This window comes from Pimephales promelas, chromosome 11, assembly GCF_988280905.1.
Source record: "Pimephales promelas chromosome 11, fPimPro1.hap1.1, whole genome shotgun sequence".
Taxonomy (NCBI): Eukaryota; Metazoa; Chordata; class Actinopteri; order Cypriniformes; family Leuciscidae; genus Pimephales; species Pimephales promelas.
The window spans coordinates 203,287-230,000 of record NC_142779.1 but is presented as its reverse complement, the minus strand read 5'-3'; the positions used below and the strand labels follow the sequence as shown (position 1 = coordinate 230,000).

Genomic DNA, 26,714 nt, shown 5'->3' with positions numbered 1-26,714 from the left:
AAATAACAAATCATCTTGTAATTTACAGTAAAAAGCCCTGGTAACACTTTACAATAAGGTTCATTAGTTAACATTAGTTAATGTATTTACTAACATGCACTAACCATGAGCAATACATTTGTTACTGCATTTGTTCATTGTTTGTTCATGTTAGTTCACGGTGCATTAACTAATGTTAACAAGATTGTAATCAAGTATTAGTAAATGTTGAAAATAACATTAACAAAGGTTAACAAATGCTGTATATGTGCTATTCATTATTAGTTCATATTAACTAATGTAGTTAACTAATGTTAACTAACGAACCTTATTGTAAAGTGTTACCAAAGCCCCCTTAATGGACATTCCCAGAATTCCCTGTGTAACACTTCAGATTTGATGGCTTTTAATTGTATTTTCTTTCTTGATAGGCTTTTGTTATCCGTTATGTACATTATGTTTGTTACGTTATATCTTATGTTGTAAATTGCATTATTTTAGCAGTGTAAATGCAGTATAGTGTACTTGTGTGTGTGTGTGTCAGTATTTGCCTCAGTGTTTGGTCATGTGGTTTCCAGTCTTCAGTTCATGTTAAAAGAACAGAATTAAGTAGAAACATGGCCCTGCTAATTCTAAAAGAGCTGCTGGATTTACAGGTTTAAATGTTTTTCTTTTCTTTCGTTTTGTAAACGTGTGTAGATTTGGGCTTGTGCCGAGCGGTCGTGTGTGTGTGTGTGTGTGTGTGTGTGTGTACCTGCAGAGAGAAGCTGAGCTCCAGCTGCGTCTCCATCAGGCCGCTGGGAGGAACCGCGTACTCGTTCGATCGCAGCACTCGTTTGGAGCCCTGCACACACACACACACACACACACACACACACACACGCGCACACACACACACACACACACACTTCACATGGAATTGTGAATGACGTCTGAAACTTCGCATTATTGGCACTTGTCATGTTTATTGCCTCTTTAGGATGAATTACTTGTATTTCTGGATAGAAGCATAAACATAAATATAATGTTAAACATTCACCATATTACATTTGTCCTCAAATGATTATTTTTTAAAACTGACATCATATAAATGATTGTGTTTTATAAGAACAGAGGAGCGAAGCGTCTGATGTCCGACTCTCACCTGGATCTTCACAGCGATGAGCACCGAGTTCAGATCCTTGTCCAGCTCCTTCAGCACCATCAGCTTCTTCAGCGTCAGACTGCAGAGCCTGACACACACACACACACACACACACACACACACACACAGAGAGAAAACTACGTTCACTCGCTGATTTGACCCCATTTCATAATTGATGAATTTTTTGATGAAAGTTTTTACACTGAGACATGTATCATTAAACATGGTAAACATTCAACACTTCAACATGTCTTCTCTCTATGTAGTGTGTGTGTGTGTGTGTGTGTGTGTGTGTGTGTGTGTGCGTGTGTGTGTGTGTGTGTGTGTGTGTGTGTGTGTGTGTGTGATGGGTGTGTTCAGTGTGTTTCTGTGATGAGATCCAGCACGGGTGAAATGAGACTCTCAGGCATTTCCTCTTCCTGCATCACAGCTGCTCTGAGTTACAGAACACACACACACACACACACACACACACACACACACACACACACACACACAGGGAATCCGTCTCTCTCCACCCAGAGCTCATTCCACACAAAACCATTTCCAGATATGTCAACATCCACAAAGCTGTCTGTCTCTCTCTCTCTGTCTGTCTGTGTGTGTGTGTGTGTGTCTCTCTCTGTGTGTGTGTGTGTGTGTGTCTCTGTGTGTGTGTGTGTCTCTCTGACCCACTTTCTGAGAAATGAAAATCACTGCCACACTAAAACTACATCATCATCATCATCATCAGCGTCGTCGTCGTCATCAATGCTGGGATGGCAATAATAATGAATGCATTATCAGACGTTCGCTGTAATGTCCTCTGTGAGGATTCTTGAATCGATCTTTTATTCTGCGCTGTGTTCATGTGTGATCAACACCGAACATTATTCATCGCTCCTGCCATCCAATAATCACAGTAATATTTGTGCTTTGATACTTTTGATATGAAACAAAGTGTCAGCTTTCAAATCCTGTCAGTTTCATCAGTAAGTTAAATGCAGTCAGTAAGTGTGTGTGTGTGTGTGTGTGTGTGTGTGACAGAAGAACCGCTCATCTCTTCCTCTTTAATACTAGTTACAGCAGCAAAACTGAAGATCAGAAGGAATGATGAAGATACAGAACTACAGTCTCATAATCCATAAATCAGAGTTTCAGCCGTCAATCAAACAGCTGGAGGACAATAACGGCACAAAAAAGTCACATTCCACCTCAGAAAAGCCATTCAGGTCCATAAACTTGATGTCCGCAACAACAGTTGACGTCTGGACTCCGTGATTTATAGAGTCATGAAATAACTGTCTGATAACTGTACATTAATGATCCTCAAACTTGTAAAATAACGGGCTGACCAATGGTGTGTGTTTGGGGCGGAGTTTATCTGTCTGGCTGACCAATGGTGTGTGTTTGGGGCGGAGTTTATCTGTCTGGCTGACCAATGGTGTGTGTTTGGGGCGGAGTTTATCTGTCTGGCTGACCAATGGTGTATATTTGGGGCGGAGCATTACATCATTAAATATTCAAAATAAATAAGAATAACAGTTTAGAATAAAAAATAAAGTAATACCCCTATCTGAGATGGAGGAGATTGAGCCGGTTTACGGTGCCACTGGACCTCTAGCCCAGGGACGTGTTAGTGTCTCTCTCTCTCTCTCTCACACACACACACACACACACTCTCAGTCTGTCTCTCTCTCAGCGTCAGCCGTTGTTCTTGTTCGGGTCCATTATCCTCTGCTCTTCTCCTGCATTATTGAGAGCTGCTAAAGCCGCTGCTTGTTTAAAAGCTTCTCGTGAATATTTTTGGACTCACTCACAGCGGACCGAGAGCATGATGGGAGAAAACATGTGCCAAGAAGAAACATTCAGGACGAGTGAGAAGCTACAAACACACACACACACACACACACTATTGACCTGAAGATGTCACCGCCGTCCTATAAACACGGTCTCAGGAACTGCGGACACTCGTGTAATATCCTGGATCACTGAGATCGGCCTGTGGTGTTATTGCCGAGCTTGAGTAAAGGCTCCGCCCTCTTCTGAATGGAGGTGGGGCTAAAGCTCATTTGCATTTAAAGGGACACACGCAAAAATGGCATGTTTTTTCTCACACCCAAAAAGGGGCAATAATATTATTAATAAATGATCTGGTATTTTGAGCTGAAATTTGACAGAGACACCATAGATTAATATTACTTGTATTATTATTTATATTATACTATATTCTGTTGAAAAGGGGCGTGATATGCCCCCTTTAAATGTGATTGTTGGTTATAGCATGAAAATATCCTGTAACTTTCAGAAAGTAATGTCAAACAGAAACCATCTGAGGTGGTCACACAGATGAGCATCGGGACAGATCCTCAACACTGCTACTGCTCACCTCACGACAACAGTGAAACATGGAGCGAGTGTGAAAGAGGAGAAAGTAAACCGTGTTTCTGTGCTGTCAGGAGATTTCTGTCAACAGAAAAAAGACGAAGAAGAAGAAAAAGCGAATGCAAAACAATCAATAAAAGAAGAGAAAGTCCGAGCTCAGCGAGAAGAAACTGCTCTTGTTTCGCTTCAGTGTCATTAAAACAAGACAAAGATCCATAGATGTTCTCTGAAGGACACGCGCCGTTTGGCTTTAAATCAGTGAAAGACTGATAAACACAACATCTGTGAGAGTGAACTCTTCCATCATCATCATCATCATCAAATCTAAACCAGCAGTTCTTGATCATTCTTGTGGAATATTGCAGTGTTTATTCTGAATGATTTATGGGTGCACATCATTATTGTGTTAATAATGTTGAATCATGATCAGCATCTCTTCTCTGATGATGTGGGCGGGGCTATAACCTGTCACTCACATGAGATCAGCCAATAGCAAACCACAACCATCCAATCAACTCCCCACAGACACAATCAAGCCCCGCCCACACTTGTTCTTGTTCCAGAAGCGGATATACGGAACAATAGAGGAGAAACGACTGTTTTATGTCGACTTCAATGTCACTGAGTGAACGAGACGTCGCTGCACTGCTCGCAAGATCTGCTCTGAGCGGACATGTTTGTCCTTGACATTAATGGCTAGCTGGAACAACGAGCACAGGAGAGAGAGAGAGAGAGAGAGAGAGAGACACTCATACACATTGTTTTTCTAAAGAATTTTTAAATGTTCATAAACTTTTCTATTTTATTTATTTTACACTGTTAATTTGTACAATCAATTTAAAATGCTATATTATTTTACCATTTTGATGTCTTTATAATTATTCTATGTATTCCAAGCTTTGGCAATATTGTATGATGTACAGTCATGCCAATAAAGCAATTTTGAGAGAGAGAGAGAGATTTTATTTTTTTATTGAGATTTTGCTTTTTTAAAAAGCAGCTAGAAGGAGCGTGCAATAGATTTAAAAAACAGAGTCTCAAGGCGTGTAATCTTAGAAAAGTAAACACCCGTTTCGAAATAAATAAATAAATAAATAATAATAAATATACAGATTTTCCCTCTTTTTCCCTGTTTCTTTCCTTTACAATTAAACTTCAAACATGAAACATGTGTTTATGTCCCATTTACATCTGAAAACATCCGTTTTCACATCAGTCATTAACCAGCTTGTAATCGCTAAACTGAACCCCTTCGGTTGATTCATCATCATTCAATTTTTTCTTTTCGTGACAACCAAATAACCATTTTAGCTTGCCCAAATAAAATTCCTGTATTTATGCCCATATATTAAAAATCACAGGGATATAAACTACTTCCCCCAGGGTCAGACACCACTCCAATTTGATAAACAACGGCTTTAGCCTAAAACAGCTGAAAACAAATGATAAACGATTTACAGAGAGAGAAAACTGAGAGAGAGAGAGAGAGAGAGAGAGAGAGAGAGACGCATCCAAACACTTCCGACGCCACAATCTCATAAACATTCTCCAGCAGGAACACGCTTCAGATTAAAACAAGCCAAAATAAACTGTGTGATTCCTGAACGGATGGGAAACTCACACACACACACACACACACACACACACACAGGTACTGGCTCCTCCACCGGCGGTCAGTCACAGTTAGAGTCGCTGACACGAGGAGTTACACCGGCTTAACTGTGTCTGCCGTTTACAAGCAGCTCACGGCGGGTGTGTTTACAGCACTGCATCAGATTAGCCGCTCGCGTACCGCACACAACACACACTCTGTGGACAAAGCAGACACTTCTACACACAATTCAATTTACAATCATTCTTCTTTGTCTGGCGATCTGATGGACGAGGTTGGGGTTGTTTGGTGGAGGGGGGGTTACGGTGCTCCCGAATTTGTGTTTTTCAGCATGACTGCTCCAGTGCCAAAGCAGGTCCATAAACACACAGAGTCTGACCTCTGACCTCGAACCGACAGAACAGCTGTGGGATGAGTTAGAGCGGAGACTGAGAGCTTCGACATCAGTGCCGGACCTCACTAATGCATGAACTAGAAGAACGGTCAAACATTCCCAGAACCCTTCGCTGGAGCTGTTACAGCAGCAAAGGGTGGAGCAACTCCATATTAATCCCTGCGGATCAGGAACGGGTGTCATTAAACTCCATGAGCATGTTAAGCCAGTTGTCACAAAACTGTTGGCAAAAGTATATGTCTGTCTGCGACACACTGCTATTCCTCAAGCTCGCAACGCCACGGACACGGGTTCGACTCCCAGAGAATGCATGAACTGAAAATAACACAATCAATGATGCAAACTATAGTGTCATTATTCAGATCAATTCAGTTCTTAATATGACTAAATATTGAGTGTGTGCACACACACACACACACACACACACGGATTAGTCTGCTCAGAGACACATCTGGGTCAGCTCTGAGTAATGGAGCTGCACATCTGGAGCTCAGTCAGTCTCTGCTCAGTCTTTATAATCCATCAGTGTTTCTGAGCAAACACACACACACACACACACACACATACAGAGAGAGAGAGAGAGAGAGAGTGATGGGAGTCTCACACTGCCTGCGCTTTGTCAACCATTCAGGAAATCATTCAGGAATTAACAACAAGACAAATGCACACAAACACACACAGATGTGCACAAACACACAACACAACGCTGACCGAAGCTGATAAACCGTGACCTTCTCTACAGTAGTTCACAGAAAACACACACTCACTGTCAGACCTGCACGACTGTGTGTGTTCTGTGGGACACAACACAAGATTTCTGGAGCAAAACACATTTTGGACCCCATTGAGTTTGATTCAAATCTTTTGTGTTTCACAGGTTTGAAAAACATGAGTGTGGAAGATTAATTTTCTGCCACATCAGAATATAATCATGCGTTGGAAAATCTTAATTATGACACAAATCGACATTTTGGCAAAAAACTTGAAAAATGAATTATGCCATAAAAAGTCATTTCAACTACTTTTAATCTCATAATTAGGACTTTTTACAATTTCGACCATATCTCATAATTTTGACTTTTTATGTCATAATTAAGATTTAGCAAAACATGGGATTCCATATGAGGGCGAGTAAAGGATGACAGAATGACGATTTGACTATCAGATAAATATTACAGGAATTTGATCTCCAGTGCCATGTGTTAAAATCACTGTAAATCACTCTGACAAATCACATATTACCAATAACCCCGTTACAACATGACGTCATACTGTCAAACTTCACTCACATCAGTGACAGCACCAGCAGAGATGCAGGACATCAGTAAACAAACAAACAGCTCTCTCTCTCTCACACACACACACACACACACACACACACACACACACACACACACACACACACACACAGCTCGTACCGGGGCACGCAGCTCGGAGAGGAGCGGTCGATGTCCCAGGTGGCGAACAGGTTCATGGACACGGGCATGGCCCCGGAGAGCCCGGACCCTGAGAGCCCCGGGCCGGGCACTGGAGCCCCCGGAGCCGCTGCAGGGAGAGCCGCTCCTCCTCCACCGCTGGCCGGGTTCATGAAAGCGGCCCGAAGCCCCCCTCTCTCCAGCGCTGCCGCCATCATCCCTGTTCAAGCACTCACTGCTCTCTCTCTCTCTCTCTCTCTCTCTCCGAGGCTCTGAGTCCCTCACTCTCTCTCTCTCTGACTCTGAACGGGACTCTGTCTGATTCACCGGGGCACATGAATGTCTGGGTGGAGCTTCTACACACGCGCGTGCGCAGTCTGGCCTACAGGGGGCGCGCATCGTCATCGGACCTCAATACACACAATAATACTGTAATTATAGTATCAAATTATTGTTATTATTTACAATAATAATAATAATGGTAACAATAAGCTACAAGAATAGTTGAACCTGGGAGAGGACTAGTTAGACCACTAGCTGGACCAGATAGAGGACTAGTTAGACCAGAAAGGGGACTCGTTGGACCAGGTAGAGGACTAGTTAGACCAGAAAGAAGACTAGTTGGACCAGGGAAGTTGGGAAGTTGGCAAGTTGGAGTGGACGAGTTAGACTAGGGAAAAGAATAGTTGGACCAGGAAGAGGACTAGATGAGTGAGAATGAGGACTATTTGGACAAGGAAGAGGACAAGTTTTTGCACACTAGTTTATTTTTGCACACTTGGAACCAAAGGCCATGTATGTTTGTCAGTTTGGATTTGTTGATGATCACTGACAGCTATTTCATGTTACTAATAAAGCAGCAATTCTGTCTCTTTTTTCTGTGTCCGTTGTAAACTCTGTAAAGTAACGACTCCTTCCCTTGCCTGTGTCTCCATCTAGTGGAGAGTGTGTGTCACAGCTGCAGGGATCTCAGTCACGGGTGTTCATCTGTCGGCACTGTATCCGCGGTTTCCTAACACTGCGTTCAAAACTGATACATTTCTGCAAGAATTAAATTGAAATATTAAAGCTTTGCAAAATATTTACAATAAAATTGCTTTTGGTTATGTTTTGTAATTATTGCTTCATGAGTGTTTCCCCCAATTTTTGTTTTTAGCAAGTAAATTACTATATAGGTAGTTAATAGTGCAGGGTATGTGGAAATATGGGTTAGGTGTATTAGTATGTGTCTTTGTATTTTTTTCTTTTCTTTTTTTTTTTTTTGTGTGTGTGTATGATGTATGTCTCGTATGATGTGTGTTGAAATGCCTAGGCCTACTTGATTGCTATGCAAACAAATTTCCTCACGAGGACAAATAAATGTACTTACTTACTTACTATATATATAAAGATATAGAAGTTTGAATGATTTTTTTTTACACAAATCAGTATTTCATTATAAAATACGATGTTGTACAGTATAAGTTCAGGATTCATGCAATGCTCCTGTTGTCAGTGTTTTATTTTATTATGAGTGACATGTGATATGAGTGACGTGTTTTCTGAATGAGTGTTCAGTGTTATGATGAGCTTATATTGAGACATGAATTGTTGTGATGGTCTGAGTGAGGTCTGGAGGTGAGATTAACTGTTCGAGGTTCGAGTTGGTAACGCAGACTCTATGACGAGTTCTGAACACGTGGGGAAACTGTAAAGGTCAACACACTTCTTACAATGACTGTAGAACAATACAAATTTTACAACAATTGATTTTTTTAAATCAAAGTTTAACATTAGGAATTTAAGATGCATTGTTTCAAACAGTTAGACCAGCATATACTCACATCTGCTCATAAATGAGTTTTTGTATATGTTGGAGACAAATAACAATAAACCCATTTTCACCTGAAAGCCGATAGGTGGCGCTAATGACACTTACGAGAAGATGATTTATGAATAACTGATCAATCCAAACATAAAAACATTTAAAACAGTTTTTCCTTTCTGTCTATGAGTTTTTCATGTTTTAAAACGTAGTTAAACAAAACAATAAAATACTAAATTGTTTTTAAATAAAATACAACTCATTTCAAATTTCACTTTTAAAAAGCTATGTTAGTTTTTCTCTGACAGTATACAGAGACTGAGGGAAAGTAACAGTAAAATGATGGACAAAAAACATCAAAAGGAAAATAAAAGAAACAAGACTCTTTGGAAAACATGACATTATATTATTTGAGTCCTAATGTGTTGGAAAATGGCAAGTACATGTAGTTGTGCAGCCAGGGGGAATTGGTATATTGATATATTTTGGGATGGAAAAGAAACAAATTATTTTATTACATACAAGGACATGCTTTTAAACAGTACTATAGCGTTTAAATGTAAAAAGAAAAATTCTGATTAACTTTATTTGGGAATATGTTCTATATTAAAAACGCATGCTGTCTGCGCATGTCTGCTGCCTCTGCGTGCCGAACGCACTCGCTGACGTCACCGCTTAACGCAAACTGGGACGTTTCGTTCTTGTCATTTAACTCTAATTGCATTTTTTAATGAATTTGTACTGTATGAACCCTGATCTTGTGTCATTTGTTTGGAGTAAATCGTTAAACTAAAAAGCAGGATGGAAATTAATTAGCCTATAGATACTGGATTACTTATTTATTTAATATTTCTTTCTTCAAAAGCAGCGGTATTTATTTGGACACAAAGCGCGCTATTTTTCTTTACGTAGATCGATCCTCGATCCTCACTGAGTTCCTTTGTGGGCGTGGCTACATCGACTACAGCCACGCCTCCTCCATTAAAAGTCGCGAGTAGCCGCTGATGCGGGAGACGATGATCGAGCCGCCAGTGAAACGCGTGTCTGACGCTCGTGTTCTGTTGAGTTCTGGACTAAACGCGTGTCTGACGCTCGTGTTCTGTTGAGTTCTGGACTAAACGCGTGTCTGACGCTCGTGTTCTATAGAGTTCTGGACTAAACGCGTGTCTGACGCTCGTGTTCTGTTGAGTTCTGGACTAAACGCGTGTCTGACGCTCGTGTTCTGTTGAGTTCTGGACTAAACGCGTGTCTGACGCCCGTGTTCTATAGAGTTCTGGACTAAACGCGTGTCTGACGCTCGTGTTCTGTTGAGTTCTGGACTAAACGCGTGTCTGACGCTCGTGTTCTGTTGAGTTCTGGACTAAACGCGTGTCTGACGCCCGTGTTCTGTTGAGTTCTGGACTAAACGCGTGTCTGACGCCCGTGTTCTGTTGAGTTCTGGACTAAACGCGTGTCTGACGCTCGTGTTCTATAGAGTTCTGGACTAAACGCGTGTCTGACGCTCGTGTTCTATAGAGTTCTGGACTAAACGCGCGTCTGACGCTCGTGTTCTGTTGAGTTCTGGACTAAACGCGTGTCTCTAATGAGCTCGCGATTCTGTCACAGGTAAGATCCCTCATTACCTCAGACTGATGTGTTGTTGTGTAGTTTGACAGGTGTGTGTGTGTGTGTGTGTGTGTGTGTGTTCCTGTCTACTGTAGTGTTTCATACTCAGAGTTAGAGATGTTTTCATCATCCTCAGCTCATATTAAATCTGAGAATCTTCATCCTTCAGTTTATCAAAGGTCGCGTTTACATCATCTTCATCATTTTTTATTTTATTTATTTATTTATTTTAAAGGGACAGTGCCCTGATAGCACACATCACTGAGATGTCTGTTTGATGTGTGTGTTTTCATCTGGAAGGCGCAGTTTTAGTGTTTGCTCATCTGCAATACGTCTACGTTTCCTGTCAGATGTCAAATAGACGTTTGGAAGATGTCTTTAAGATGTAATGATTTAGAATGTATGTTAAAGTGACGTCGGTTCGGTGATTACGAACAGATGCACTCTGGGTAATGGGTTTCGTCTCTGGCGTTTTAGGGGTTAATCTGGTGAGATGTTTAATGTTTCAGTTCAAAACCTCAGATATTATTATAATGTTTGTTTTCTATGTGAATCTATGATCCGCACTCGTGATAACGCATGTCTACTCGTCAGCATTAGATGATTAATCATCCATTTAAACTATTCATTATTTTGGCATCATCAATATTAGTGAATGTTCAACCTTTGAGGTTTTTCAGGATCACTCATGTCCGCTTCAGTTGAATATGTTCATCAGCAAATAGCCACATAATCTTATAATAATATTAATCACATCCACTAATCATTTTGATGAAACACAAAACATTTTTTTCCCATATTTAAACTAATTAAACGATTAGACAACTAAAACAGGATCAAATGCACAGAGCTAATGACTGAAGTCACTGATGTCTTTAATCAACACTCATCTTAACCGTTAGAATATTTCATTGATCTGATAATATTTGAGTTTCAGTAATTGTGTAATTGTGTGTGACACTAGTGTGTCTGATCTGGATTTGCTGATGCTGACGGTGTTCAGTATCTGTGGGCGATGATCATATCATCATCTTCATCTTCTGAGCAAACCGGAAATACAGGATTGAATATGGAAGTATTGTGTCATAAATTGATGGTGTGATGAACGCTTGCCCCGAACCTGAACACGTTTGATTCATGATCTATTAAAGGTGAATAATGTGCCATATTGACATTGATCGTTTAATGATATATAGATATGATGATGAATGTTGAAGTTACTGGAACGATTGACGAACCTGAACCGGGTATGAGACCAGAGAGTGTGCAAAAATACAGTAAAACTGAAATATTAGTCTAATGTAAATCATCTGTTCTCTGTGTGAATATCCAGGAAAGCTGAATTTATCATCATTACTCCAGTCTTCAGTGTCACATGATCCTTCACAAATCACTCTAATATGAGGATCTGATGCTCAACACACAGTTATGATTATTATCAGTGTTCATATTTCTGTGGAAACTGACGAACAGAAGCGTGTCGTCCAGCCGGAGCTCATATATATATATATTAGATATATAATAATCAGTGTTTTATTTCCGACGGAGGGTCGGAGTGGATCACGGGCGGTACTGCGATCGACGTGTTCTAGTTTGGTTCGGGTCACTCATTCTGAGAGTGTTGTGTGGAGCGCAGTGATCTCGCCACGGTCATGTGACGCCACGGTTCGGGCGGTGTGACCCGTAGAGACTCCAGAGGGGTCGTGTTGGTGTCACTGGTGCCGCTAGATCAATGCGGACTGGTTTTTTGGGACTGTGGAAAATCCGATGAGTGGGAAGCCTGAGCGCATCATGTGACCCGCTGTCGGAGAGGTCAGAGGTTATACAGCAGAACCGTGCAGTGGCCTTTCGATTCGTACAGTTGACCTCTGACCCCTGACCTTTGTCGTTTTAACCTGAAGCCAGTGGAAATTACCAGTGAGCTTCACACACACACACACACACACACACACACACATGCTAACCAGACCCATAAACCTACCAATCACACACTCACACACACACACACACACACAGATGTGTGATTGGTCATTAGTGAAACGAAAGGTGTGTAAAGCGAGGTAAAGGTTGATATTTTCATTTAGTTAGATTTTGTCTGGGAGATTTGGGGATAATCCGGTCCCTGATGGATAAAGCCGCTGACGGCAATTGTTTTTAGCATTAGCCGTTATGCAATGTGTGTGTTCAGTGTGTGTGTTCAGTGTGTGTGTTCAGTGTGTGTGTTCAGTGTGTGTGTGTTTCAGATGTTGAGCTTAATGAGGGGCGGATCTCAATCATGTTTAGCGTTGGACTCCTGCTGTACACTGCGCTGGATGAGCTCTCCATTCACCTTCAGTGGAAACAGCCGAGACCCGCTCAGTGTGTGTTCAGTGTTTCTGAGCAGAGGAGTGTGTGTGTGTGTGTGTTTGGGTTCAGACTCAGAAGAGCTGCTGTGTTTCGGGGGTTTCCACTGCGGTGGAGTTTCAGGACGCCTCATGAAGAGCTTCCTGTATGATGTTGTGTGAGTGTGTGTGTGTGTGTGTGTGTGTGTGTGTGTGTGAGAAACATGCCTTTTGCAGGAGAGGCTGCAAGCTTTACTGTAGTTTCATAAGTGCAGACACAGAATGAGTCCAGCGCAAGTACACACAGATGCTCTAGATCCTGATCTCAGACTAATTCTGCAGGGTGTGTGTGTGTGTGTGTGTGTGTCAAGTTGGCTTTATTTATACAGCGCTTTTTACAATACAGTGTTTCAGAGCAGCTTTACAGAGATAACAGGAAAATAATGTAGTATAATAAAGAGGATATCGTCAGTCCAGCTGAAGAGAGTTCAGTGACGGCTCGTTCTCTGCTAATGTAGTTCACATCTCATATATACATGCAAATATAAATAGCAGCTCTGGAGAAAACCGTGACGTCATCATCATCCAGCTCAGATCAGTTCTCATATAATGCTGTCAATGAGGGCAGATCAATAATATTGTGTGTGTGTGTGTGTGTGTGTGTGTGTGTGTGTGTGCGCAGCTCAGCGTGCCGCGATGACTGACGTGATGATCAGCTCCACACCGATGGACGACATGAGGCTCAGTCCCAGCAAAGACCGGCTCACCTTCCAGGTAACGTCTGACACACACACACACACACACACACACACACACACACTGCAGTAAGACGTGTTTGAGGATACCATGCACTTTCAGATGTCAGACACACACACACACACACACACACACACACACTGCAGTAAGACGTGTTTGAGGATACCATGCACTTTCAGATGTCAGACACACACACACACACAACTTTATCAAATCAGTTTGGTTTTCCAGATTCAGCTTTTTCTGATTTAATGGTTTATTAATGAAGTAGATCGATCATTACTGTCTGAAACACTTCAATCAAAGATTCGTCTCTCTAAGCCCCGCCTCTCTGAGAGCTGCTCTGCTGTGATTGGTCAGAAAGCAAACCCTCATTATCATATCCGACTCTCTGCGATACGAACAGTGGCGATGGCGTGGGTTTTACTTTCAGACGAGGGTCTCATGCTCCGGATCTGCTTATAGCACATCTCTGGCTCTGTTTGTCCTTTTCTTTCTCATCGTTCGCACACACACACACACACACACACACACACACACACACACACACGCGCACGTTCTAATGTTCTTTCCACTGGCGTGTTGCCCAGATGGTGTTATTGGTTTCCATGTATGTCACTGAATGATGGCGAGCTAAAAATACACGCAGAACTCGGCCGAAACGAGACTTCTGGACGTCAGGAAGAAAGAGGGATGCTTGTCCAAATACACACACTTACGGTTCCCGTAATACACTAATTACACACTATCTCCAATACACTACACACACGTATGAATTTGGTTAATGTATGTGAATGATTGATGTGTGATGTGTTGCCACTTCTTCGGGCTTTATTGTGTTATCCCCGACTACTTTTGGATTTGATTTTAATGTATGAAACAGTTTCTTACTGTTTTTCATATTTTTATATTTAAGTGGTCAAATAAAATAAAATAAAATCACGCTCCAATACCGTTTCGGAGCTACACGTATCCCATCATGCATTATGTTCAGGAACTCATGTGCCTTGAAATCTCGAGAGGTCGAGGAAAACATTCCACTGTAAGTTAAATTATATAATATATAATTATATAAATTATATATATATATATTGGTCGTACAAACATAGTTTTGCACATTTTATTTTTAAGTATGTTGTGTGAAGGCCTGGTTTTATCCCTTAATTAGGAGCGCCACAGGTAGGGATAGTTCACCTAAAAATGAATATTAGCCCATGATTTACTGTCCCTCGAGGTGTATCTGACATCCAGACGAACACACTCACGGATCTATTAGAAATGTCCTGGCTCTTTATAATAGCAGTAAACCACGGCTGATTTAAATAAAAGTGCATCTGTCCATATGAAGAGTTCAGATGCAAAAGCCTCTAAATACCATTTGAAATTTTCTTCTAGAATGACCATTTTTATCAAGCTTGTATATTTAAGTTCAGTGCTGAACTTAAATATACAAGCTTGATAAAAATGATCATTCTAGAAGAAAATTTCAATATATCAGTATTGAATATAATAAAGAAAAGCTCTGTAAACAGTCGCATGTTTTGCAAGACTATACGCCTCGAGGAATCTAAACTTCTACACACACACTCGCAGTCTTTACGCTTTATAGAGGAAATACGGCATGCAAGTGGTCAAGTGCAAAAAACACAAGTGTGTGTGTTTGGACAAGGCAAACTCCTGTTCTCTCTCTCTCTCTCTGTGTGTGTGTGTGTGTGTGTGTGTGTGTCAGATCTTCCCGGACCCGTCGGACTTCGAGCGCTGCTGTAAACTGAAGGACCGCCTGCCGTCGATCGTGGTGGAGCCGACAGAAGGAGAAGTGGAGAGCGGAGAACTGCGCTGGCCCGAGGAGATCCTGGAGAACCTGGAGACCGAGGAGATCCTGGAGAACCTGGAGACCGAGGAGGAGGACGAGGAGGAGGAGGAAGAGGAAGAGGAGGACAACTCTCAACATTAGAGACACCCCCCCCCCCCCACACACACACACACACACACACAGAACTGACGATCGCTGACACTGTTTGTGTGTCAGGAGATGATGATGATGATGATGATGATGATGATGATGATGATGATGGTGTCTGTCCTGCTCATTTACGCGCTTCACTGAATAACACACAGATCTTCTTCCTAATAACAGCGTATGCCAATAACGTCATGTAGATTTACTGTAAATATTCTCAGATCAGTTATTGATAAGAAGTCTTTTTTTTTTCTTTTTAAGTTTTAGTTAAACTGCGAATATTAACAGCAATGCGATATGATGAAACGACTTCACTTTGCCTTCATTCCTGAATGTTATGAGTAGCAGTCATACCTGTGCTATTGAATACATAAGACATGTAAACACACAAATGCATAAACGTGAGGAAAGGAAAAAGAAAGCAAATTAAATGACTAAATAAAATTAATTTGATGGTAGTCATATGCCTATATACACACATACTTGATGAATGAATGTGTTTAGCGTGTCGTCCTCAGCCTGTGTCTGCTCATGTACTGATGATCTGTAGACCCGTCGCGTGTCCGCACGTGTGTGTGTATATACAGTAGATCACGTCTGTCCTCTTCATCTGTGAAGACTCAGGGAGTTTCTGTTGTTCTGTGTACGCCACTTTCTCTGTGACTCAGAGGCTGTAAATAAACATTTAAGCTTTCCAAGCCGCTGTTTCCTGAGTCTCTCTCACACTCTCACAGTCCCATGATCCGTTCCTTCTCGTGGAATATTGCAGTGTTTATTCTGAATGATTTATGGGTGCACATCAGTATTGTGTTAATAATGTTGAATCATGATCAGTTCCTCTTGCAGCATGGGCGGGGCTATGACCTGTCGATCACATGAGACCATCCAATCAACTCCCCACAGACACAGTCAAGCCCCGCCCACATGTGTTATTGTTCCAGAGGTGCCGAGGCTGTGAATGTTCGTGTGTTGTGAATGTGCATGTGTGTGTTGTGAATGTACTTGTGTGTGTTTTGACTGTGCATGTGTGTGTTGTGAATGTGCACGTGAACTGTATTTAGTTGCACTAACCGCACATGTCTTCCTGTCTGCACAAGCTCACCTCTAAACTAGCACACACACACACACACACACACACTTCCTCTCCTGAGCTCAGCTCTCTCTGCTGAACTACTGAGGGTTATTTATCAAGCTAACTCGAGCAGCGCATCTCAAACACACCTGACCTGCGCTGACAGGCCGAGAGCTGTGCATCGCCTGTCAATCATCTTCTCACGTGTAAAATCCTGCACGTGTGTTTAATGATGCATTTCATAGTTAATGTATATTTATAAAAGTTTACAAAGGTGTTGCAGATGAAATGCAGATAACTTTCAATATTTTTCATCAGATTAGATATTCACTCTTAACCGTCTGTTTCGCACATCTGCCATGTTTGTAGTTTTTGTATTCTTGTTTGTAGTTCTAATCCATCCCAGGAAGTGATGAGTTCCTGCTGAGGATGCAAGCAATCCGATTGGTTCAAAGTTCACTTTATGGGTAATCGCTTATGTATGGGGGGAATCTGTGTGCATATAGTGACGCAAAAGTGTGGGAAATTCGCTGTAGTGTGCCCTCCAGGCCGCTAGGTGGCCACCGTGAGCAGACCTGTGCCTTCGCTGACTAGCAGATATTTGCGTTTTTACCGGGAACGTGATGGTGGAGCGATTTTAGGATTTCCACTGGGTGCTTTTAGCCCCAAAAACGCCGTCGCAGTGTACTGTAAACAAAAGCCACATCCGATAAAACATTTTCACGTGTTCACCCGCGAGCGTTCTCGTGTAAACAGGGCCTTACTGTCTGGTTACAAACCAGATGTCACTTTATTATATAAGACGTTTGACCTACGTTATAACAAGCATTAATGTCTTAGTTTCATATGCAAGAATATAATGAGGCTATAGACATCGCCCGTTCTTAGTGTTGCTTAGATAGGAGCATACTATCCCTTATTATTAGAGAGAACATTTCTTAAACCTTCTACGATATTTTTCGATAAAGAACTTCTATAACAAATATGATACAAGCATAATTCTGTTTAATAATTAATTATGACATGACATCTTATAATTAAAAAAGAGATATTATGCCTTATTGCTTAATAACAATTAACTATGTTAGAGAGAGAGAGAGAGAGAGAGAGAGAGAGAGAGAGAGAGAGAGAGAGAATGTGTGTGTGTGTGTGTGTGTGTGTGTCACTGTCCAGGTCACTGATATCTGTTTTGTCCCATTCTTGAAATTCTTTCCATTGGAAACAATCTGGCACTGAAGCATGTCTTACACACACACACACACACACACACACACACACACACACACACACCCTTTCTCACACTCTCTCTCTAACATACACGCACTCACACTCACACACACACACACACACACACACACACACACACACACACACACACACACACACACACACACACAGAGAGATATCCTGATGTGAGGATTGGCCTCTAAAGGGCTTTATTGGTTAAGATATCTATCTATCTATCTATCTATCTATCTATCTATCTATCTATCTATCTATCTATCTATCTATCTATCTATCTATCTATCTATCTATCTATCTGTCTGTCTGTCTGTCTGTCTGTCTATCTGTCTATCTGTCTGTCTGTCTGTCTATCTAGCTAGGCTACACAAAATAATCAATATAACTATATGAATGCTATGCTAAATAGATGCTACAATACTCTATCCTGATCGTTTTTAATATACTCGTAATTCCCACTCTTGACTCGCAGTGGTTTTGACAAAACCAGATGGTTTTTATGTAAACGGCCAAGCCGCAAACATCCAATAGGAAAATTCAACTGCAGTAGCCAGCGTTCAACCTGAAGAGGGCAGCACTCGTTTTTACACCACATATTGTAGAATTAAAACACTTTATACCCAAATGTCAAAAAGGTTACTCTAATCAATGATCAGCACTAATAAAGCCCCATTCTTACAGATCATTAACTAAAAAAGGTTGGTTTAGGGTTTAGTTACCCTTTAATAAATGTTTACCCATTGTCTGTGAAGATGGTGTCGTGGCTCCTGCGTGCTGCACATCTTATTCAGGTTCTCAGTGAAATTGAAAGCATGTTAAAATTATAACTGAAAAATAAACCTAATTCGCCCAAATGATTGTAGAGGATGTCTTCATTCATCCTTCACTTGAGGATGGATATTGTGGAAATGATAGATTATGTACATGTTGGGTAATGTAGGCTAAGTGTATTGCCTAATGTGAAAACTGTAATCTGTTTTACAGCATATTCGTCTCAGCACGTCTAAGGCCGAATTGAAACCTGCATCTTGCATTGTTTGCTTTTGGATGAACAGATTGTTAAAGTACTAAACTGAAAGAAGATCATATTGTTGTGTTTCGGTGATTAAACCAAATGTTCTCATTAAATATGATATTACAATAATCTTCTGTTTGAAACAATGATTAAACATGTGCAACTGACTGAAAGCATTACATCAGGTTTTGCGTTACAAGAGTGATCAGTTTGGATTTTTGATCTACTAGTTTTGAAAATATACACCTTATTTGTGAAAAAGCGAACTATAACTGTAAAGCTGTAATAATGTGCATTTAGTCATTGTGCAAATTGTAGACTAGCTCTTTTGCAGACGTGTGCACCATATGCGATTTGCTTAATTGAGCCAAAGCGATTGAGAAAAACTGTAAGATATATTCTATTATAGCGCTATTCTAACGTCACAGAACTGGATAACAATTATAAAACATATTTATTTTTATTACACAGAGCGAGAGTGGACAATCACTGCTGAAACGGACTCGCGCTGTGTGTTCGGCGGGTGCGCGAGAGGGCGGAGCTAGTCTGTGATTGGCCAGAGGATCAGCGTGTCGTCACTCGGGAGAGGCGGAAGTTCAGAGGTCGTGCGAAATCACGGATGTCACTGTAAACACCGAGTTTACATCGCGTTTACTGTGTTTGATCTGATCTGACCTGAAGAACTGTGGGTGCTCTGCTTTACTGAAAGGGATGAATGTCTCCACGGCTGATATTTACGAACACAGTCACTCCTGCAAACGTTAAGCGCTGAAGTGAGTAAATAACACACGAATATTGGACGCGGATAGTTGTTTTGCTGCTGTAATGATCGCGAGACAGATGATGGTCACTCGTGTATGATCCATTCATCAACAAGTGTGAGCTTCATAAGCCTTGCTCTGCTGTTGTCGGGTGTGTATTCTGGAGGGTTTTCATTGAAACACAAACTGCAGAGTGTGTGTCTGCAATCAGGCTGAATATCATATATCCATAAATCATATAATTCGTCACTGATGATCCAGACTAGTTTCTAATGTTGTCCAGTATTCTCCTGTTCTGGGTCTCTGTGATATAAAGAATACCAACGAAAGTAAATCGACTACACTTGTTTCTTAACACACTTAAGTACACTTTTTAAAAGTGCACTTTATAATTATATCTATTATAAAGTCATGCTTAAGAGAAGTGCACTTGTTTTAATGAGTTGATAATTAAGTGTAGTGTTATTGGATGCCTGTGAATGATTCTGCATTTTTTCATTATTTATTTCTTGGTTAAAAGCATCTTGAATAGGAAGATGTGTTTAGGGTATTATCAATAATAATGATTTAATCTGTAGATTTATAGACACATTTGTCGCTGAGTTCCAGTAGCAGATCCGCAGAAACACAACACCGATCACGTGGATCTTTACTGTTAATCTTCTTTAATGTCTTTAAATCCCGCTCTTCTCGTCAGTTTAGACCGTGTTCCTGATGCTTTGGCCGATGGATCATAAATTCATTAGTGCCTTTTGAGAACTGCTTTGCACAGACCGACCGATATCAGGGTCTGAACTGTACTTTCCTTTTTGAAGTGATTTCAGTCATATTTCTAGCGATTCAAACACATCATGTTGAACAGTGCGCATCTGAAGCGTCTCAGCCGAAGGAAATATTAATAACGATAACATAAAAAATGAGCATACCGGCCAAGACCGATATATCGCCATCCCTAACCCTGCCTTAAAGGGATACTCCACTTTTTTTGGAAACAGGATAATTTTACCACTCCCCCAGGGTTAAACATTTGGGTTTAACCGTTTTCGAATGTATTCAGCCAATTTTTTGATATTTAGAAGAATATCAGTACCCAGACAGTTTCTGGTCTCATTGACCTCCATAGTATATTTTTTACATATTATTATATTTTTACATAATTCAACTTCGATCCAAACAACACTCATCCGTGTCCACTGGAGATTCAGCGGTTATAAAACCCAAAAGACTTCGTACTTCGGATTTAAGGTGGCTAGAGAAAGGTTCATGTTTGTAAGCGTACTCGTGCGGGGTGGACTCGTGTAGAGTCATGTGACCGTCTGCTAGCGAGGCTTCTGTCAGACGCAGGTGATAGTCTGTGATGGTTCTGTGTGCAGGATGATGCCGCTGTCCGTCCGAGGCCTGTGTTTCCTCCTCATGCTGTTCCTCGGCAGCTTCTTCGGGAGTGTGTTCCTGCTGGGTCCGGTTCTGCCACTCATGCTGGTGTCGCCGGCCTGGTACCGCTGGATCACGGACCGCATCGTGGCCACATGGTTCACGCTCCCCGTGGTACGGCACCGCCCCTGCCGGAACATCATGATAAGATCCTCTTCCTGCGTCAGAAGGAGAGCCAAATCTGATCGGCTGGTTTTTGACACGATATGTCTTACTCTTTTAGTCAACTCAAGGCACCTGTGTGTGTGTGTGTGTGTGTGCAGGCGCTGCTGGAGCTGGTGTTCGGGGTGAAGGTGGTCATCACGGGCGACGGCTTCGTTCCCGGCGAGCGCAGCGTGATCATCATGAACCACCGCACGCGTCTGGACTGGATGTTCCTGTGGTGTTGTCTCCTGCGCTTCAGTTTCCTGCGTCTGGAGAAGGTCTGCCTCAAGGCGGCGCTCAAGGCCGTGCCCGGCTTCGGTGAGTCACACACACACACACACACTCGCGCTACGCCAGAAAAGAGTGTGTAGCAATTGGGACGCACCGCCAGACTTTCTGTTTAAATTAGATTACGCCTTAAAGTTGTGCATAATTAAGGGCGTGGCCACTTGAGTGACAGGTGGACTGCCGCTGATGTTACTACTAGCCGTTTGTCTGCTGTGTGTTAGCGTCCCGCCCCCTCAGGTCACATGTTCGTTTATCCGGGAGTTTATTATGCAAAAACAAGATGGCGACGGCCGGCTCCGCCCACTTTGGGCTTCAGAAACACTACGAGTGATGTCACACACACTACACACACATATGTTATACAGTCTATGATTCAGGCTGCTATAGAGGGAGTGTGTGTGTGTGTGTGTGTGTGTGTGTGTGTGCAGGCTGGGCAATGCAAGTGGCCTCCTTCATCTTCATCCACCGCCGCTGGGAGGAAGATCGCACACACATGTCCAACATGCTTCAGTATTTCTGCCACATCAAGGAGCCGCTGCAGCTCCTGCTGTTCCCCGAAGGCACCGACCTCACCGGTACCACACACACACACACACACACGCACACGCACACACACACACACACACACACACACACACACTGCAGCACTGACCTCACCGGTACCACACACACACACACACACACACACACACACACATGCCAAAAGTAAAATGCCTTAAGATATTATGTCTTGTTTTCTGGGGAAATAAATCAAAATTAAGTGAGTTTTTCCTTAAAACAGGCGAAATTAAGCTGCAGCTTCAGCATTTCCCAGGAAACAACACTTCATATATTTTGTCACTTTACTCATCTAGTAAATGCATCTTGATTTAAGAATTTTAGATACAGTGATGTGAATAAGTGTTTGCCCCCATGCTAAAGTTGCCTAAAAAGAGGAATAAAAAATCATCTTTTGGATGTTGATCTTAATGCCTTAATTAGAAAAATGAGGAAAACTCCAACCTTTAAGGACACCAATTTTCTTTGTGAATGAATAATGTATCATAAATAAATAAATGTTTTTCTTTAAAATACAGGGTGCACATAGGGGCACCCCTATGTTAAATTCCCATAGAGTCAGGCATATTTTTATTTTTAAAAGCCAGTAATATATATTATATATATTAAAATATCCCCACATCATCACACACCTTCACCACACCTAGAGATTGGCATGGTTTTACTTCAGTTAGCCTAATAGCTGGTTTGATTTGCATTGAAAGATGATCTTATGGAAAGTACCCCATGCCAATCTCCAGGTGTGGTGGAAGGTGTGTGATGATGATGTGGGGATATTTTAATCCCAAAGGCCAAGGGAACTTTATCAGGATGCATATTATCCTGGATCCATGAAATAACTGGCTTTTAAAAATAAAAATCTGCCTGACTCTATGGGAATTTAACATAGGGGGGGAATGACTTATGCACCCTGTATTTTAAGGAAAAAACATTTATTTATTTATGATACACTATTCATTCACAAAGAAAATTGGTGTCCTTAAAGGTTGGAGTTTTCCTCATTTTTCTAATTGAGGCATTAAGATCAACATCCAAAAGATGATTTTTTATTCCTCTTTTTTGGCAACTTTAGCATGGGGGCAAACACTTATTCACACTGGAAACCAGACAAAAACACTGAGTAAGAAAGGCACTTCTGCAGTGTGTGTGTGTGTGTGTCGGTCTCCATAATGCTGTAGCTGAGCGCTGGATGATGATGTCAGCACAGAGAGGATGTGTAACTCGGGTCATGTGATCGTGGCTTCAGCTCCGGCTCTTCATTGTTGCGTGCAGAAAACACTCGAGCCCGGAGTGACGCGTTTGCAGAGAAGAACGGTCTTCCGAAGTACGAGTTCGTTCTTCATCCTCGCACCACCGGCTTCACCTTCATCGTTGACACGCTGCGGAAAGGTCAGAGGTCATCATATATACACACGTTTTCTAAATATAATTATATGGGGGCTTCCCTACTGCAAAAACAGAGTTCTGTAGAAACATACGATTTGATCAAATATAGATTTGCTGTTTTCATCATCGCCTTTGGCTCATTTTACCCCAACATCAGTGTCCATCATGAACTGATCCAGACCAAACCAGCTGATATCTGAACCAACAGCACGTCTCACACACATTCTGTACCATCCATACAACAGTAGAGTACACACACACACACACACACACCTGCTTAGTTTATTTCTGGACAGGAGAGCTGTCAGTCAGTAAATGTGAAACAGTAACCAGCGTTACGTATTTGAAAAAGCACATTTTTGTTCTAAATTGAAAAAGTAATGCAATTCCTGTGATGAAGTTCCTGTAATGCGTCCCACACACACACAACGCTGATTCGATTATTTCCCGTGGCAGGAGATAACCTGGACGCGGTCCACGATATAACGGTGGCGTATCCGCAGAACATCCCTCAGACGGAGCGGCACCTGGTTCTGGGTCTGTTTCCCCGGGAGATCCACTTCCACGTGCGGCGCTACGGCGTGTCGGTTCTGCCCAGGTGTGCGCCGGATCTGCAGCTGTGGTGTCAGGAGCGCTGGCGGGAGAAGGAGAACCGGCTCAGGGAGTTCTACCGGGCCGACCCGCGCCGCTTCGACGAGCCCGAGGCCCGCGTGCCGCCCTGTAAGAGCCAGCTCAGGGTGTCCCTCATCAAAGCCTGGTCGCTGGTGTTCTGGACCGGCTTCATCGGCGCCTCCTGCCTCGGCCTGTGGCTCTCGGCCCCCTTACGCATCTACTTCCTGCTCATGGTGATCTTCTTCCTGGGTCAGCTGAGGGTCACGGGGGGGGTGGAGCTGATGGAGCTAGCGTGTCACCGCTACTGGAGCTCGCGGGGTGGAGGAGTGGAGGAGAAGGAGGAGTGAGGAGACGCGTGTGAGCGAACGGCCACAGCACCTCCTGCTGGCGAGAGGATGAAGCGCAGCTCCTAATGAGGGACTCATCGCACTCATTAGAAACGCATCATGCGAGCGCTGGCGAATTACATTAATCACTGTGCGACCGAATGTCATGCCTGTGGAAGCTTGTTCCACCGTGGAGTTAAAAAGGTCATCACAACTTTTTCTCTCCGAAAAAGAAAACTCAGAATTGTGGGATTTGCAGTTTGTGAGAAAAAGTCGCAATTACCTTTATCCTGTGGTGAAAGCAAGACGACGGAATTGAGAGACAACGTCAAAATTGCAAAATGTAAACGCAATTCTGAAAAAAAAAAAATGTTGCAAGATATAAATGCGCAGTTGTGAGGAAAAAAATCGTGATGATCGTTGTTATTTTTTATTCAGTGGCAGAAACAAGCTTCCATACGTACCTGAGCTGAGGCCTCGTCTGTTAGCGTCTCTCCTGTTCCTCTCTCTCAGTCTCGCTGGCTTCCTCCTGTTTTAGTAGCTCAGTCCTGACCCGCTCATGACATGCGGACAAAAATATATATATATATATCACGGCCACGATAATCATTCGTTCCCTCGTGCGCATGAATTATTCATTCCCTCGTATAACTAAACCGTGTGCACGCTCTAATCATACAAAATATAATAATAATTCGGTCCTTTGTTTAAAATAAATAACAATATAATTAGTTCCCCCGTTTTAAGTAAATCGCACACACAATATAATAATTCGCTCCTTCGTTTTAAATAAATCTTGCACACAATATAATAGTTTGTTTCCTTGTTTTAAGTAAATCGAGGTAATCAAGGTTTCACGTTAATGGAGGTAATAAATTAGTAAAACATGTTGATGTATTAGTAAGTGGTGGGAACTAATTGTTGATGTATATATTTGTTCTTATGTCATGTGTGCCTCTGTAGGTTAATCACGAGTTACAGCCATATTTTTAAGAGCTATTGTATTTTTAAAACTTATTGTTTTTAAAGCTTATTTATTTATTTTATAGTAGTGGATCACAGCCGTAGCACATCATCAGCTTTGAGTGCTCGTGGAGAGTAATGTTTAAGTGTTGTTAACATCAGGAGTGTGTTCTCGGCTCTTACACGCGAACCAAGTGAAGATTCTCAGACAATCCGCTTTTAAATCAGGGTTTAACGCTGATTTACCAATTCATTAGATTACAGAATATCTGGCCAAAACTGAGTCCCATTGGCCTGACCTTTGACCTCTGGTGTTCCTCCTCGTGTCTTGGTGTGTGATGGAGGAAGACCAGCTCACTGTGATCAGTTCACACACACACACACGTCCCTAATGCACATGTCCAACCCTCACTATCACTCAGGTATATTCAATCACTGTAATCTATAATCAATACTCCAATAAATCAATGTTCTGTGTTTCTTTTCAATCTTGTGTCCGGTTCAGTTCTGCACATGTAGATATGAAGCACTCTAACATGTAGTGTGTGTGTCTGTGTATAAAACATCCGAAGTTTATATATCATATAAATGTAGCTAAATATCTTATCGTACAATATATATAGAGAGACACTCTTTAAGAAGATTGTGTTTTCATGCCCTTCCCAGTTTTAGCTGAATTCTGCTTCTTTCAGACCAGTAGAAAGAAAACATCCAAAAAAAGTGTTTATTTTATTGCACTTTTTTGCGTTTGTAGGAATGTTCAGATGCGGCGTGTTTGAGTCAGAAATATGCACCAAGTATGATTATATCTATATTATTTTTTCCGTTCATTCGGGATGATGAATGAGCCATGTGACTCTGATGTTTGAAGGTGAAGTGGGGTTGCCGTGACAACAAATAGGTCTTGTCAATGCAGACGGAGATCGTGCGTGTGCGCATGCGCAGTTTGTGCTCCGGGGATCATTATAATACAAGTCCCTTTGGTCTTTGTTATAATTCAGTTTTCTGCTGCGATCAGGTGATGTTGGGCTCATCTGAATAAGGTTGAGTAGAGTTTTAATCAAATGTGCGTCCTTTCTGTAATCGAAAACCATTAGGATCGTGCGTGCGCTGCAGTGTGTGTGTGTGTGTGTGTTTGTTCTGATGCTTCTGCTTCCTGGAAGTTTTAATTGTTTCTCTGGATTGCAGAGTTCGTGTGACACACACACACACACACACACACACACACACACACACACACACACCATGGAAAGAGTGACACCTTCAACCTCTTCCATTTTTAATAGTCGCTGTCTTCATCTGTAATGATCTTAACCGTAGCCTGGCTAAAACCAGACCATTCATTTGCCGGAAGTTGTCTGGGTTTCCCAGCCTATCTTAACCGTGTTTCTGTAATAAATGTTAAAAAATAACTGGCATAAAGTAGAGAAGTGCTTCATCTGACTGTCACATGACTGGTGTTAATCTACGTCTGTGTGTGTGAGAGACTTGTGTGTGTGTGTGTGTGTGTCTGCTGCCCTCTAGTGCTATATCTCTCTGTTCCTGTGACGTCATGAAACTCT

At 41.9% G+C, this 26,714-nt stretch overlaps 3 protein-coding genes across 7 annotated transcripts in view; 2 read left to right on the top strand and 1 right to left on the bottom strand.

Annotated features, from left to right (window-relative positions):
• LOC120460670 (phosphofurin acidic cluster sorting protein 2) overlaps nt 1-7,185 on the bottom strand; it is a 25,434-nt gene extending 18,249 nt beyond the window's left edge. For all 4 annotated transcript variants that reach the window (XM_089116702.1, XM_089116699.1, XM_089116700.1 and 1 more), the window contains exons 1-3: nt 6,912-7,185; nt 1,124-1,211; nt 734-823 (exon numbers count right to left, since the gene is read on the bottom strand). In XM_089116702.1, the coding sequence (XP_088972828.1) occupies nt 734-823; nt 1,124-1,211; nt 6,912-7,126 (393 nt within the window). In that variant the 5' untranslated portion in view covers nt 7,127-7,185. The remainder of the gene's footprint in view (nt 1-733; nt 824-1,123; nt 1,212-6,911) is intronic.
• A 2,527-nt stretch (nt 7,186-9,712) lies between these two features.
• Nucleotides 9,713-15,348, top strand: lbh (LBH regulator of WNT signaling pathway). Its single transcript, XM_039648582.2, has 3 exons — nt 9,713-10,317; nt 13,321-13,412; nt 15,124-15,348. The coding sequence occupies exons 2-3, from the start codon at nt 13,335-13,337 to the stop codon at nt 15,346-15,348; spliced, it is 303 nt and encodes a 100-aa protein (XP_039504516.2). The 5' UTR covers nt 9,713-10,317; nt 13,321-13,334.
• A 3,906-nt stretch (nt 15,349-19,254) lies between these two features.
• Nucleotides 19,255-25,640, top strand: lclat1 (lysocardiolipin acyltransferase 1). 2 transcript variants are annotated; one of them, XM_039648574.2, is made up of 6 exons: nt 19,255-19,456; nt 20,818-20,989; nt 21,139-21,337; nt 21,736-21,882; nt 23,138-23,254; nt 23,708-25,640. In XM_039648574.2, the coding sequence occupies exons 2-6, from the start codon at nt 20,819-20,821 to the stop codon at nt 24,208-24,210; spliced, it is 1,137 nt and encodes a 378-aa protein (XP_039504508.2). In that variant the 5' UTR covers nt 19,255-19,456; nt 20,818; the 3' UTR covers nt 24,211-25,640. The 2 variants fall into 2 exon arrangements, with proteins under 2 accessions (XP_039504508.2, XP_088972821.1); XM_089116695.1 differs by lacking the exon at nt 19,255-19,456 and adding an exon at nt 19,475-19,595.
• The last annotated feature ends 1,074 nt before the right edge of the window (nt 25,641-26,714 follow it).

Bases quoted from the DNA above. Each gene is read 5' to 3' on its own strand.
- lbh (XM_039648582.2), top strand. From the start codon at position 13,335: ATGACTGACGTGATGATCAGCTCCACACCGATGGACGACATGAGGCTC. The intron at 13,413-15,123 runs GTAACGTCTGAC...TGTGTGTGTCAG, and splicing joins AAGACCGGCTCACCTTCCAG to ATCTTCCCGGACCCGTCGGA.
- lclat1 (XM_039648574.2), top strand. From the start codon at position 20,819: ATGATGCCGCTGTCCGTCCGAGGCCTGTGTTTCCTCCTCATGCTGTTC. The intron at 21,338-21,735 runs GTGAGTCACACA...GTGTGTGTGCAG, and splicing joins CAAGGCCGTGCCCGGCTTCG to GCTGGGCAATGCAAGTGGCC. The intron at 23,255-23,707 runs GTCAGAGGTCAT...TTCCCGTGGCAG, and splicing joins CGTTGACACGCTGCGGAAAG to GAGATAACCTGGACGCGGTC.